The sequence below is a fragment of the Bubalus kerabau genome, chromosome 8, assembly GCF_029407905.1.
Source record: "Bubalus kerabau isolate K-KA32 ecotype Philippines breed swamp buffalo chromosome 8, PCC_UOA_SB_1v2, whole genome shotgun sequence".
In the NCBI taxonomy this organism is placed as follows: domain Eukaryota; kingdom Metazoa; phylum Chordata; class Mammalia; order Artiodactyla; family Bovidae; genus Bubalus; species Bubalus kerabau.
The window spans coordinates 85,668,790-85,684,706 of NC_073631.1; the positions used below are offsets into that span (position 1 = coordinate 85,668,790).

Below are 15,917 nucleotides of genomic sequence, written 5' to 3' on the forward strand. Positions count from 1 at the left end.
GGAGAGCATCCTTCTAGGTGAGACGTGAGGCCTGCCTTAGCTAAGTACTTCTCGCATTCTTCTAGGGCAGGAGCAGAACAGCAGTAGAGCAGAACCCTAAAGCAGATGTCTGAAGACAGGAGACATCTGTGAAGTTCTGTTTCATCTCTACGCAGTTTTTCATTCTACATCATAGCAAGGTGGCTTAGTGATGGCAAAATAATGATTTATCCATTAGCTTCATTCAACCTCAATAAACGGATGTTCCACAGAGATGTTTTAGGTGTGGCTATAAGTGCCCTAGACAAACCATTAAGTACCCCCAAACTCTACACTTATTTATCTTGAAAAATGTGGCCTTAGGGGAGTCATACCTTCCTAATTGCCCCTTTTAGGACGTAGGCTTTAGATCAGCCTGGTTCTAGATCTACCTGAGTAAATCACATGTCTGAGTTCACTTATTATTTTCTCTAAATGATCTGCCATCTGTTGGGACAAATGATTCTGGCCTTGCTGTCCTCTCTCAGTACTATGCAGCCTCTATCAATTACATGACTGCCTCTCAAACTCCATTTGCTAAACCATGCACTTTGTCCATCATCTTTTCAGTTTGAGTTCCTTTCTGAAGTGTTTCTGTAAATACCTTTAATGCTTTTCTGCTCAGTAACTCCACTGGCTTTTTGTTGTTGTTGTTATTGCTAGATTTCAACCTCCTCTGCCTTTCTGCATTTCTGCTCTTGACGGTCAACCATCGTATCAGGCTCTTTACGGTAGGTCATGCCATGGTGGCAATTCCTCATTGGCTTTTAAGAGCAGGTTGGTTTCTCACTCGTGAAAATGTACACGGACGTGTTCTTCATCTTCCCTTCACTCTGAGACCCAGGCTGGAGAAGCAAACCCAGTCTGGAACATCATGGGGCTCATACTAGAGGGGAAAGGCATGGTAAGGGTATGCAATGGCTCTTATACCTTCTGCTCAGAAGTAGCACATGGCACTTCCACTCACATTTCATTAACCAAGTCAAGTCCGACAGCCAAGCTTGTTGTTGATGGGGCAGGAACTGTAATCCTCCCCCAAGCAGATCTGGTAGGGAGGTGCAGTGTAGATGTGACAATAATAAAATCTCCCCCAAAATATCTTTTCAGTATTTTACATACTTAGAATCTTACACAGTACCTGTCACAAAATCGATAATCAACTGGAAAAGACTTCCTTCTTTTTTCCTCAGATTCTCTTCATGTTCATGTTGGGGACCTTGGCTTGACTCTACCTTATTCTTCTCTGGATCCTTCTTATCTTCTACCTTTACCCAAGTGTTTATCATTAACATTCTTCTTCATTCTCCTTATCATCTGTCTACAGTTTTGCACTATACTTTGATGTTTTGGAAAGCCACTATTGTTGTTGAGTTTCTCAGTCATGTCTGACTTTTTGTGACTCCATGGACTGCCAGGCTTCCCTGTCCTTCACCAACTCCCAGAGCTTGCTCAAACTCATGTCCATTGAGTGGGTGATGCCATCCAACCATCTAGCTTGAGGCAGTTTGCTCTCACACTGTATTTCTGAATGGCTCAGAAAAACAAAGGAAGCCTAGAGTTTTCATATTCAGCCATACTGAGCCATAAGAAAGGGAGTCAGCTGTTTAGAACTCTGATGATTTCTGTGTTGCCATTCTGAATAGCACCATTCGTATTGAAGTTTGTATGTGCTAACAAATGACTTAACATTAAGCTTTCATCTAGTAATACCTGGATTTACAGAGTTGCAAAAATAGCTTGAGATTAAGGCAGGTAAAGAAAACCTCACCAGAGTTTTACATAGATTTTAGAGAAATAATGTCACTATACCTGCATTATAATATCTAGGAAAATATTCTCTTCCAGAATTTATTTTGGAGTCCAGCATGGTCTTAAACACTTTTTTCCCAGAGTTTATTTGTATTAATCACTATCTGTTTTTAAATGCATTGGGCATTTTATCTTTGCTTTATACTCCCAAACACTCTGGATGACTATTCAGAGTTAATATAATCTGCTTTGAGATGCAATTTTTCCTATAGATATTTTAGTTCCTCTACGAGATTTTAATTTACTGAAGGAAGTAGTTTTTTTCTTCTTCATCCCCTTCCTTTTTTGGTTCAGTTCAGTTCAGTCGTTCAGTCCTTTCTGACTCTGCGACCCCATGGACTGCAGCACTCCAGGCTTCCCTGTCCATCACTAACTCCTGGAGCTTGTTCAGACTCATATCCATAGAGTTGGTGATACCATCCAACCATCTCATCCTCTGTCAGCCCCTTCTCCTCCTGCCTTTAATCCTTCCCAGCATTAGGGTCTTTTCTAAAGAGTTGGTTCTTCAGATCAGGTGGCCAAAGTAGTGGAGCCTCAGCTTCAGCATCAGTCCTTCCAATGAATATTCAGGACTGATTTCCTTTAGGATAGACTGAATGGAACTCCTTGCAGTCCAAGGGATTCTCAAGAGTCTTCTCCAACACCACAGTTCAAATGCATCAATTCTTTGGCGCTCAGTTTATTTATGGTCTAACTCTCACATCCATACATGACCACTGGAAAAACCATAGCCTTGACTAGACGGACCTTTGTTGGCAAAGTAATGTCTCTGCTTTTTAATATGCTGTCTAGGTTGGTCATAGCTTTTCTCCCAAGGAGCAAGCGTCTTTTAATTTCATGGCTGCAGTCACCATCTGCAGAGCCCAAGAAAATAGTCTTTTAATGTTTCCACTGTTTCCCCATCTCTTTGCCATGAAATGATGGAACCACATGCTATGATTGAAGTTTTTGAATGTTGAGTTTCAAGCAAGATTTTTCACTTTTCTTTCACTTTCATCAAGAGACTCTAGTTCCTCCTTGCTTTCTGCTGTAAGGGTGGTGTCATCTGCATATCTGAGGTTATTTCTCCCAGCAATCTTGATTCCAGCTTGTGCTTCATCCAGCCCAGCATTGTGCACATAAGTTAAATAAGCAGGGTGACAGTATGCAGCCTTGATGTACTCCTTTCCTGATTTAGAACCAGTCTGTTGTTCCATGTCCAGTTCTAACTGTGGCTTCTTGACCTGCCTACAGATTTCCCAGGAGGCAGGCCAGGTAGTCTGGTATTCTCATCTCTCAAAGAATTTTCCACAGTTTGTTGTGATCCACACAGTCAAAGGCTTTGGATTAGTCAATAAAGCAGAAGTAGATGTTTTTCTGGAACTCTCTTGCTTTTTTGATGATCCAACAGATATTAGCAATTTGATCTCTGGTTCCTCTGCCTTTTTTTAATCCAACTTGAATATTTGGAAGGTCTCAGTTCACGTTCTGTTGAAGCCTTGCTTGGAGAATTTTGAGCATTACTTTGCTAGCATGTGAGATGAGCGCGATTGTGTGGTAGTTTGAGCATTCTTGGCATTGCCTTTCTTTGAGATTGTGATGAAACTGACCTTTTCCAGTCCTGTGGCCACTGCTGAGTTTTCCAAATTTGCTGGCATACTGAGTGCAGCACTTTCACAGCATCATCTTTTAGGATTTGAAATAACTCAATTGGAATTCTATCACCTCCACTAGCTTTGTTCATAGTGATGCTTCCTAAGGCCCACTTGACTTCATATTCCAGGATGTCTGGCTCTAGGTAAGTGATCACACCATCGTGGTTATCTGGTTCATGAAGATCTTTTTGTTTAGTTCTTCTGTGTATTCTTGCCACCTCTATCTTAATATCTTTTGCTTCTGTTAGGTCCATACCATTTCTGTCCTTTATTGTGCCCATCTTTGCATGAAATGTTCTCTTGGTATCTCTAATTTTCTTAAAGAGATCTCTAGTCTTTCCAATTCTATTGTTTGCTTCTATTTCTTTGCATTGATCACTGAGGAAGGCTTTATTATCCCTCCTTGCTATTCTTTGGAACTCTGCATTCAGATAGGTATATCTTTCCTTTCTCCTTTGCCTTTAGCTTCTCTTCTCTCAGCTATTCATAAGGCCTCCTCAGACAACCATTTTGCCTTTTTGCATTTCTTTCTCCTGGAGATGTCTTGATCACTGCCACCTGTACAATGTCACGAGCCTCCATCCATAGTTCATAAGGCACTCTGTATATCAGATCTAATCCCTTGAATCTATTTGTCACTTCCACTGTATAATCACAAAGGATTTGTTTTAGGTCATACATTAATGGTCTCGTGATTTTCCCTACTTTCTTCAATGTAAGTCTGAATTTTGTAATAAGGAGTTCATGATCTGAGCCATAGTCAGTCCCGGTCTTGTTTTTGCTGACTAAATAGAGCTTCTCCTTCTTCAGCTGCAAAGAATATAATCAATCTGATTTCGTTATTGACCATTTGGTGATATCCATGTGTAGAGTTGTCTCTTGTGTTGTTGGAAGAGGGTGTTTAGTATGACCAGTCCGTTCTCTTGGCAAAATCCTATTAGCCTTTGCCCTACTTCATTTTGTACTCCATAGCCAAACTTGCCTGTTACTCCAGGTATCTCTTGACTTCCTACTTTTCCATTCCAGTCCTCTATGATAAAAAGGCATCATTTTTGTGTGTTAGTTCTAGAAGGTCTTGTGCTGCTGCTGCTGCTGCTGCTAAGCTGCTTCAGTCGTGTCTGACTCTGTGTGACCCCATAGACGGCAGCCCATCAGGCTCCCCCATCCCTGGGATTCTCCAGGCAAGAACACTGGAGTGGGTTGCCATTTCCTTCTCCAGTGCGTGAAAGGAAAAGTGAAAGTGAAGTCGCTCAGTCATGTCTGACTCTTAGTGACCCCATGGACTGCAGCCCACCAGGCTCCTCTGTCCATGGGATTTTCCAGGCGAGAGTATTAGAGTGGGTTGCCATTGCCTTCTCCTAGAAAGTCTTATAGGTCTTGATAGAATCATTCAGCTTCAACTTCTTTGGCATTAATGGTTGAGGCATAGACTTGGATTACTGTGATACTGAATGGTTTGCTTTGGAAATGAATAGAGATCATTCTGTCATTTTTGAGATTGTACCCAAGTACTGCATTTCAGACTGGTTTGTTGACTGAGGGCTACTTCATTTCTTCTAAAGGATTCCTTTTTGGTAAATTCTAACAAATGCTTGTTGAAATGAATATGACCATTATAGTTACTATATTAGTGGGTATATTATTAACTATCAAGTTAGAGTTGTAAAATAGTTGTGATCATATTAATTTCCAAGGTGGAGTCATTCTATATGCTAGTTCTGTGTACTTCTGTTCAATGACTGTGCAGTTAAAATACATTTTTTTGATGTGTTTCCTTGCAGTGTCATAGACAACACTGTTGGTGCCCAGCTATATGCCTTCAGTACCTACCTTTTCTGACCCCACTAGATTGACTTGCAGTTGCCAACAGCAGAACTCTTTGATTGACGTCTTACTATGGTTCCTAGAGACCTGTCTGCCCCTGTGTGGATATAATGGGGAATTCATGTTCCCCAAAAGCAGGGTTCAGGCTTCCTTGCTAGCTCAGCTGGTAAAGAATCTGCCTGCAATCAGGAGACCCCAGTTCAATTACTGGGTCAGCAAGATCTGCTGGAGAAGGGATAGGCTCCCCACTGCAGTATTCTGGCCTGGAGAATTACATGGACTATTCCATGGGGTCACAAGAGTTGGACATGACTGAGCAACTTTCACTTTCATTTTAAGAAGCAGCCATTAGCCAATGTCCAACAGGAGATGATATTAAATGTCTCAACTCTCTTGCCCCTTGGTGAGGATGTCTGTAGGGTGTTTGAGTCTGTCTCCTAGAGTTCCCCAGTTGAATTAAGGCAGGGCTCCCCACTGTGGAAACTTGCTTGTTAGTGCACCTTGAATTACCTCTCTTTCCCTCCCTGCCTCACTTCCCCACACTATCATTAACATTTCCTTGGGTAACTCCAGACCAAAATCTAATCCTAGTCTCAGAGTCTGTGAGTTTCTAAATGCATTCCAAACCAAAACAAGTATTCCTAGGCCAAAACTTACACTCTAACAATTTCTCTATTTTGGTGATGTCCAGTAGGAATATATGGAGAAGGCAATGGCACCCCACTCCAGTACTCTTGCCTGGAAAATCCCATGGATGGCAGAGCCTGGTAGGCTGCAGTCCATGGGGTTGCTAAGAGTCGGACATGACTGAGTGACTTCACTTTCACTTTTCACTTTCATACATTGGAGAAGGAAATGGCAACCCACTCCAGTGTTCTTGCCTGGAGAATCCCAGGGATGGGGGAGCCTGATGGGCTGCCGTCTGTGGGGTCGCACAGAGTCGGACACGACTGAAGCGACTTAGCAGCAGCAGCAGCAGCAGCAGTAGGAATATAACGCACACCACATTCATAATTTAAAATTTTCTAGTGGCCATATTTTAAAAAGTAAAAAGATGCTGTACACTTGAAACTAACACAGTATTATAAACCAACTCGGGTTTGATCCCTGGGTTGAGAAGATCCCCTGGAGAAGGGTGTGGCAACCCACTTCCATATTCTTGCCTGGAAAATTCCTCAGACAGAGAAGGCTGGCGGGCTATACAGTCCATGGATTGCAAAGAGTTGGACATGACTGAACAACTGAGCATGCATGATACTTCAATTTAAGAAAAACTGAAAAGAGTTACAATGAATCTTAATAATATAGTTTAATGCATTATATCCAAAATATTGTATCAATATACAGTCTATCTAGAATATATTAATGATATATGTGTGTGTATATATATATATATGTGTGTGTGTGTGTGTGTATGTGTGTGTATGTGTATGTTTTTGGTACTAAATCTCTGTAACCCGGTGAGTATTTTACACTACAGTACATCTTCATTCAGGCTAGCTACATTGTAAACACTTGACAACCTTGGCCTAGTAGCTACCATATTAAACAGTGAACAGTGGTGGGTTCCTACCATTGTAACCTATGGGTCAAAATTGAGAGACTTATTAGCTCTTGAATGTATAGAAGGCTGTATGGTGGGTCACAGTTTCTATTCTTAGCAAAGTCTTACTTGCCTTCTCCTTTCCCTCTTAAGCTGAATAAAATCTCTGTAAATATCTAGAGTGATGGATACCTTGTTTAGTCTGAACTCACATATTTATTTTCTTTCAAGAATGAGCTTCTGGTAAAAATAACTCTAAGCTTATGGCTTTGTACATGTTTGCATGCAAAATATAAACAAGATGTTGAGCATGTCTGTGTTTGTGTGTTTTCAGGCAGAGGGTACCAGACTTCAGCGAGAACTCCGAGGATACTTAGCAGCTATCAAAGGTAATGTGTCTGGGTTGTTTACTGCATGTTACCAAGCACGGGTTGTTCTTGGAATTCAAGAGTGACAGGATCGAGTGTTAATTAGAAAGCCATTTGGCTTTCTGGCAGGATGGGTACTTGAGCACAGGTGTTCCATTCTACCCACTCCCCAGTTCCCATTGAAATGATAATCAGGATATATAAGGAAAAAAATATGTGGGCCCTTATGCTTTAAACTAGGAATAAGTGCCTCCCATGTGCCAGAGCTTTCTAGGAAGAGTTAGAGTGAGCTGCAGACCTCGTTTAAGAAAAGCTGCAGCTGGTTTCATCCCAAGGGAGAGTATGTCCCAAGAGTTTGAGGCCCTTAGACTTGCACATAAGCCCTCTAGCAGGAGCAGGCAAGGGATGACAGCAGCATTGACATGAAACATGGCCCCGAATTGCCTATGACTTGTCAGGACCAGCTGCACCTGCAGCCCTGCCACTGTAGGGGAAAGAGAGGCTCTGCTGTTGTTTCTAGTCTCTTGCTATTGAAATAAGGCTAGTGGTGGAGAGTGGAGAGAGCAATCAGGTTGGGTACTCCATCTCTGCCTCCGGAGATACCCAGTCCCCTGCACTGAGTCAGATTCAAGTGCACCCACGGTGGATGATAAGGCAGATTTTGAGATTAGTGGGGAGAGAATGGATCATCTGACAATGAGTCTTGGGTAAACTGGCCAAACACTCAGAAAAAAAGTGAGATTCCCAACCTCACTCTCTATTTTCTCCTTCTTATTTCCAAACATAGTGAAAATTTAAATATGTAGACAAAGAAATGCGCTCAAGTGCCAGAATAAAATCCAGTAGACTTAATCTCCAGTCTCCAGTGACAAGGTCTTTACAAGGCTCCCCCAGAAGGCAGAAATTGGAAAGGGCAAGTTTGAGAGATTTGACCTCATTAATGTACACAATGATTAAAAAATTATTTTGACAGCATATTTTAATGCAAGTGAGCCAGAATATAAAGAGCTCAGTAAGTAAGCTAAATGAAGATTAGTGGATCAAAAGAAAAACTGAGTGGAACATATGGAGAGAAAATTAATCAAAGAAGATCTGTGGATGGGTAATAAATGTGAAAAATGCTTGTCCTGAGTATTCAAAGAATATAAAATGAAATCAAAGGGAGAAGATGTAATTTTTCTTTTAAGTGTTCAAAGACATAAAAAATTAAAAAAAAATAAAAGACCCCAAACAAAGCTGTAATACCTAGCATTGGCAGAGCCCTGGAAAATGGACTCCTTTTGTACACTTCTGGTAAGACTGCTTTCCTGAAGAGGGATTTGGCAAAGGCTTTTATATGTGATTTTTTATTTTGTGTGTGTGTGGGGGGGCATGCCTTTTGATACACTAGTTTCATTTCCAAGAATTTATTCTTAACAGTTTCAATATGGATGTATGAAATTGATTACAAAGTTATGGCTATATAATGAAACTCTTAATAAAAATTAGTCATAAAAATCAAATTGGTGAAAGTAATTTTTAAACTAAGATGTATTTAAGCTTTTATTATTTTATAAACCAGCCATATAATTTCAACTCACCTGACAACTCTATGAGGTAGGTACTTATTTTATCTTCATTTTATCGTTAAAAGCCAGGCACTTGTCTAGGGTCATGGGCTTATTAAACAGCAGGGGTGCAATGCATGATCTGGTCTCTGTGTTTCCTGAGACCTTGCTATTCCCTTGGACTGCCGTTGAACTATATAGCCATCAGTATTGCGTTGTTTCATAATTTGAGTTCATCTGTACAATGGAGTAATGACAACTTACCTCTGTTGCTTTTTAATGAGAGACCCGGGTTCGATCCCTGGGTCAGGAAGATCTTCTGGAGAAGGAAATGGCAACCCACTCCAGTACTCTTGCTTGGAAAATCTCATGGACGGAGGAGCATGGTAGACTACAGTCCATGGGGTTGCAAAAAGTCGGACATGACTGAGCGACTTCACTTTACTATGTGCTAGGCTGTGTACTAACCCACTCCAGTACTCTTGCCTGGCAAATCCCATGGACGGAGGAGCCTGGTGGGCTGCAGTCCATGGGGTTGCTAGGAGTCAGACACGACTGAGCGACTTCACTTTCACTTTCATGCATTGGAGAAGGAAATGGGAACCCACTCCAGTGTTCTTGTCTGGAGAATCCCAGGGATGGGGGAGCCTGGTGGGCTGCCATCTGTGGGGTCGCTCAGAGTCGGACACGACTGAAGCAACTTAGCAGCAGCAGCAGCAGCAGGCTGTGTACTGTGTTTTACGCATGTTACTTCTTTGTCACCACCCATCACAGGCTAAATGACATTAGCCTTATCTTGCAATCATTTACTTCATTTGTAAAGAAGTAAGACCCAGAGAATTTAACCTCCACAGTTCACAGGTCATAGTTAACTGCTCTAAAAAAGTTTACCTCAAATATTTCTAACAGTTTGGTCAGAAAATAGAAGGCACTCTAGGTAATTCTTTCATTGTTGATTCAAGATTTGAACACAAGAAGTCATACACTTTAAAGTATAGGATTTTCTCTTTGTTAGCTGATTTTTAAAAAAGTGGATACTTCTGTTAAATGAATGAGCGAATTGGATCTCTTGTCCAAGACTATGTATTTGGGTCTATTTTATTGCTCTAGTATGGAGAATGCTATTTAAAAAGATTGGCTTATTTCTTTTCCCTAATGTGGTCTGGAAGGAGAATCCACTGTGAGAAGACTTGGCTCCAGGGAGACAATGGGTGCAGCATCAAAGAGACTCTTCGGTCAGTCTGTACCCTGCACCCCACTTCTAATGGTGACATCTGCATATGAAGGAGGAGGGACTGTCTAGTAGCTTTTCCCCACAAATTTTGTTGATTGCATGACTAACAAACAAGACTAACAAACAAATCTCTCTTCTCTAAGAGAGATCTCTGTTTAAATGACTGGCTGAGGCTGTGGAATGAGTTTTTAAACAGTTTACTACAGAGTTTATCAGAACCCTTAACCCTTAATCTAATCTCCCATAGGCCTGTGGCATGGGCAGCATTTTCCCACTGATTTAATTGTAGAATGCTTTTTTCTTCTCAAAGTCTTAGAAAGAATCAGCATTCCTTGGAGCATATTTTGAGTTTTGGAAACACACTTAAAGATAAGGGTTATGCATTAAGTAGATTATAATTTGCTTCTTCAAAGTGCTTTCATGGCCCATTTTTCTGGTTTTCACAAGAACAACTCTAGCTAACTAATGGGGCAGTTTAATACAGGCACCATTACAGAGAATGAGATCTCACCAGTAGAGTGATGAGTCCTGGGTCCAGTCTCAGAGGCAACTATGGGATAATCCAAGCCTGTCAACTGCCTCATTTGTAAAATGTGCCAGATGTTCCTCAGCTATAAAGCGCTCCAGTTGCTCTCGGAAGTCCCCCCACATCTCTGCTACTGGCATTCTATGAAATTGGATTCAATGAGCTCTACTCTTTGTTTTATTATCCCTAATCTCTGGGTGGCATTCACTCCTGTGGGGCTTTGTTATTTCTGCTGATGGCTTGGACTTTGTAGGGGACTTATGCTCTCATTGATTTTAGTAGCAAACATTGCATTGAGTCTCAATTATGGGCCTGACACTGTTCTAGAAGATAGGGATGCAGAGATGAATGAGACAGTGTTTGCTCTCATGGGGCTTGTGGTAGAGAAAGCTAATAAACAAAAAGGCCAGATATGCAAGGTAATGTGTAGTTTAAGAGAAGCATGCTCTGTGCTATCACAGCAAAGGAGAGTCCTCCCACCTTAGCTGAGGGACAGGAGACCAGGTCAGGAATGGCTCTTCTGCAGAACTTACACTGAATGAACCCAAGAAGGGGACATCCATAGTCATCAGGTGATAAGATATGCCAGGGAAAGAGGTTGATGTTGGAAAGACTTTCCAGGTAGAAGAAATCTTGGGTTTTATTCTGTCAATGGAGAAGGGAGTCGTTACATTCTTTTAGGTGAGGGAATGAGTCACATGATCAGATTAGCATTTTAGAAATAATTATTGTAATGGAATGAAATACAAACTAGAGGAAATGAAACTGGAGACTTTTTAGAAGTCTAGGCTAATAGTTTAATAATAATTATAGTTCACTTTTATTGAACACACGTGTGCCAGGCACAGACATAAGCTTTTTATGGCTCATTTCATGTATTATTCCTATAACATATGGTGTGTACTGTAATTTATTACTAATGAATATTTTGGAAAACTGAGGTCTAGGATGCTCCAAATTTTTGGTGAGAGGGAAATGGTTCCTATCCAGTAGTAAGATGATCATTTGTCTATGTATGAATTTTGATACTTATGGTTTTGGAAACCACTAATCTTTTAAGAAAATACTCCCTTCTCCAGGGAATATTGTGGACCAGGAATTGAACCCAGGTCTCTTGCCTTGCAGGTGGATTCTTTACCATCTGAGCCACCTGGAAAGCCCAAGAAAATATTGGGTATTAGATATTATTAAATGCCACTTAGCATCTATTCTGCTTTAATGTTGCCAAATTACTTTGAAGGAAACTTGGGTTTTAGCTATGTTTTTTCCTCTTTAGCTCTGCCATCAGAGGACATTCTAAATCTATGCCAATCTTTTTGTCTTTTAAGAGCAAGACTTGTGTTTTGTTCACCTGTCTATCTGTCAAAGTATTTCCTATGGAGGGTTGTAGAAACAGCTTTTTGTCAAAATAATTTCTTCCCAAATTACTCACTCCGCTACTTATCCACACAGCAATTAGTAGTTATTTTGGGCTAATAATAGACATATTTACTGCAACATTGTGTTTTTTGCCTCAACGAGTAAGATCTTATATAATTTTATTTTAAACTTAAGTCACAGTTTCATTTTCCACCACAACGGTTTTTGTTCTGCAATACCATCATGCTTCTTTCTTCCTCTTAAGACATTAAGAGCTTGTCTATGTGCTGTTTATAACTTCCATCTGACTTGAAGAATTAAAAAAAAAAAAACTTTAGAAGCCTTTTGCCATCTGAATGATAGAGTTCTAACTAGTGATTCACTTTTGGTATGAATTTGAGGGGTGCATTTCTTAGTATTAGTTTGCTTAGGGTTAGGGTTAAACATGGACATTCAAGACAAATATTCCTGCCATATATGGTCAGCAGTAACTGCATGTGAAGACCACATCACAAGAGAAAGATTCTTCCTTGCTTGGACTCAGAGTGCTAGAGGATGGATGAAGCTTTTTGCATTACTTTTTGTGGCTCAGTGGGAAAAGGATCTACCTGCAATGTAGGAGACACAAGAGACATGGGTTTGATACCTGGGTTGGGAAGATCCCCAGGAGGAGTAATTGGGAGCTAACTCCAGTATTCTTGCCTGGGAAATCCAGTGGACAGAGGAGCCTGGTAGGCTACAGTCCAAAGGGTCATGAAGAGCTGGACATGACTAAGCACACACACACTGCAAGGCTTGCCTGTCTCTACACCTATAAGACTAGTTCATCAGTGTCCCCAGAGAACTGAGTCATCACCGCTTTCCCACAGTACCCTGCTGGGCTTCATCTTGTGGTTGTCAAGTCATTTCAGCTGGTGTGGATTGTTTGTACTCCTCATGGTAAAGGGCATCCTTAAACATGTTCAGTGATGTGCCCTTTATGGAGACAGGGTCACAGGCTTTCACACTTCATGTGGCTACAGAACACGTTCATACTTTTCGTGTGCAAAAACCAAATAGGTATCTGCATCTTACCAGGGGAAAACAAGGGGGACTGTCTGTCCCCTAAAGTGAAGTGAAGTGAAAGTCACTCAGTTGTGTCTGAATCTTTGTGACCCCATGGACTATACAGTCCATGGAATTCTCCAGGCCAGAGTACTGGATCCCCTTCTCCAGGGGATCTTCCCAACCCAGGGATTGAACCCAGGTCTCCCGCATTGCAAGAGGATTCTTTACCAGCTGAGCCACCAGGGAAGCCCAAGAATACTGGAATGGGTAGCCTATCCCTTCTTGAGTGCATCTTTCCAACTCACAGATTGAACTGGAGTCTCCTGCATTGCAGGAAGATTTTTTACAAAATGAGCTATCAGGGAAGCCCCTCTAGAGAGAGGAAAAGTATTGTGAAATACCAGATTAGATGATGACTCTTTTTTGGGGGGTGGGAATAATATTTTATTTTACTTCTTAAATAATTTATTGAAATATATTTGATTACAATGTTGTTAGTTTCAGGTATACAGTAAAGTGATTCAGTTATATGTATATACACATATATGTGTGTATATATACATATATATACACACACACTTCTTAATATTCTTTTCCATTATAGATTATTACAAGATATTGAATATATTTGACTGTGCTATATAGTAGGATCTTGTTGGTCATTGATTTATGTGAAGTAGTGTGTATATGTTAGTCACAAACTCCTAATTTATCCCTCCCCTGCCTTTCCCCTTTGATAACCATAGGTTTGTATTCTAAGTCTGTAAGTCTGTTTCTGTTTTGTAAATAAATTCACTTGTATCATTTTTTTTAGATTCCACATATAAGTGATATCATATATTTGTCTTTCTCTGACTTACTTCACTTAGTGTGATCATCTCTAGGTCATTCCATGTTGCTGCAAATTGCATTATTTCATTATTTTGTGCTGCTGAATAATTTTCCATTGTGTGACTCTTGTACATATTGTTTGAGGATATACTTTGATCATTTCATACATTTTATTTTTGATTTCATTTCATTTTCTGGAGCAGAGAAAAATTTATTACAAGCACCAAGCAAGGAGAATGGGCAGCTTGTGCTCAAAAACCTCAAACTCCTCAGACGCCTTCTATTTTAACTTTTTTTCCTCTCACGGTTCAACCCAAAACTGACTGCTTTAAATCCAACAAACACATGGTTGAATTTAGAGTGTTGCAGCTTTCAGTTTAACAAAAAACTTTCCCTCTTTGATTCACTGGCATTGAGTTTATGAGATGTGTCTTTTATTTCTGATGATGGCACTCTGGTTTTTCTCTCCTCTCCTTCTCTCCAGCCCCATTTCATTTCTCCTAGTGACAAAGGCCAAGGCACCAACTTAGCCAGGTCTCACCTTCTAGCTACGAGGGACAGTCTGGTGCCAAAGTGGCACTTCTCCAAGTCACCAGCCAAGATTCCTCCTTGTCTGTTCCCAGCCCTGAGTGGTCTCCACTATAGTCCGCACTTTACCCTCATGTTTTGAAGGAGGGGCAGAGGGGAGATTGAAACAGACTTAGTGACACTTTATATCACCATGCTGCACTGGGAAACTTTATATCTTTACTATTGTTAATAAACCATATTTTTGCAACATACCAAATTATACCAATAATTAAAATTCTGACCCATAGACTGAAGAACTTGAAGTTCTCTGAGGCTTCTAACTTAAAACTGTATATATAGCTTTTGATATTGGAAAAAGAATTTTTTTTTAAATTTAGGCCCCTTAAAATAGTTCAAATATTATGCCCCAAAATCCTGTTGATGGTGCTTCTGTCTGCTTTAAAAAAAAAGAAAGCTTTATTTCTAATATTCAAATTCATTTGGGATTAATTTCTAGGACTCTGTCATTTTATAGAGAAGAGCTCTAGGTGGCCTGTACATTTATGGTTTCACGTCATTTAACAAGTGACAGCAAGCCTAGTAGGACTTATTGTTTTCAGAATAGAATGCCTTGTTTATTCATTTATTTTTTTAAGATCCTGTACCTGTCACTGTTATTGTAAATACAAGAAGGTGCATGCTGTGATCAGAATCAGGAAAGACGTGACTACAGATGCAAATAGCAGCTGTACTTGCTCAGTTTTTCCTTAAACATTTAGCAAGTGTTCAAGATTTTCCCTCTCACTTAGAAAAGTAGGGGAAGGAGGAAGAGACTTTTCACCCACCTCTCTCTAACGGGAATTGTTTCTCTCCAATGCTAGGCATGCAAGAGGCTTCCATGAAGCTTACCGAGTCGCTGCATGAAGTCTATGAGCCTGACTGGTATGGGCGTGAAGATGTGAAAATGGTTGGCGAGGTGAGAGCCGGTCACAGCGCTCGGGAGGTCCAGCGTGGCTTCCCTGTGGGTCCCACCATGTCCTACTCACTCAACTTATCCTCTCTCAGCACTTCATGGCCCTAATCAGGAGGGGACACCATGTACCCGGAAGGCACTGTGCAGTTCCGCCATCCAGATTGATCCAGACTCATAGTGAGGAGTGAACATGATGATAAAACCACTTGGGTAGAAAGCTGGGCGTTAAAGACTGTTTTTCTTCAACATAAGAGTAGCACTTTTCTGTTCCTTACTACACATCTTAGCCCATTTCAGCAGGAGAATTGGCTCACGACATGATTTTATGTACTGCCCCTACTTCCCCATCCCTCCTTGAAAGCAGGTACAGGAGCTGAGAAGAGCATCTGTTTCAGTTCACCACCGGCTGGTCCATTTGCCAGTCTGCAGGGCTAAGGACAGAGCTTGCCAGTGGAAATTTAATTCATGAAATACTTTATCCCAAGACATGTCTTAACACTTAAAATGCACTGTCTAGCCCAGGGCTGTCTGACTCTGGGAAGCAAGAAAGTAGTTACTGTTGCTTTGAGGAAGGCAGGATGGGATGTGACACTGGATGAGTTCTTTAACCTTCTTTGGCTTCAGTTTCCTCATCTGCAAAGTGAGTGTGTTAATTTTACCTCCTAATAACACACTGAAAGCCTGTGTACTCACA

At 40.8% G+C, this 15,917-nt stretch overlaps 1 protein-coding gene across 2 annotated transcripts in view; it reads left to right on the forward strand.

Moving 5' to 3' along the window:
* AMPH (amphiphysin) overlaps nucleotides 1-15,917 on the forward strand; it is a 219,148-nt gene that overhangs the window by 119,373 nt on the left and 83,858 nt on the right. The window contains exons 3-4 of one of the 2 annotated variants that reach the window (XM_055590769.1): nucleotides 7,167-7,217; nucleotides 15,132-15,226. In XM_055590769.1, the coding sequence (XP_055446744.1) occupies nucleotides 7,167-7,217; nucleotides 15,132-15,226 (146 nt within the window). Of the gene's footprint in view, nucleotides 1-7,162; nucleotides 7,218-15,131; nucleotides 15,227-15,917 lie in introns of both variants that reach the window. The other variant, XM_055590770.1, reaches the window with a different exon arrangement.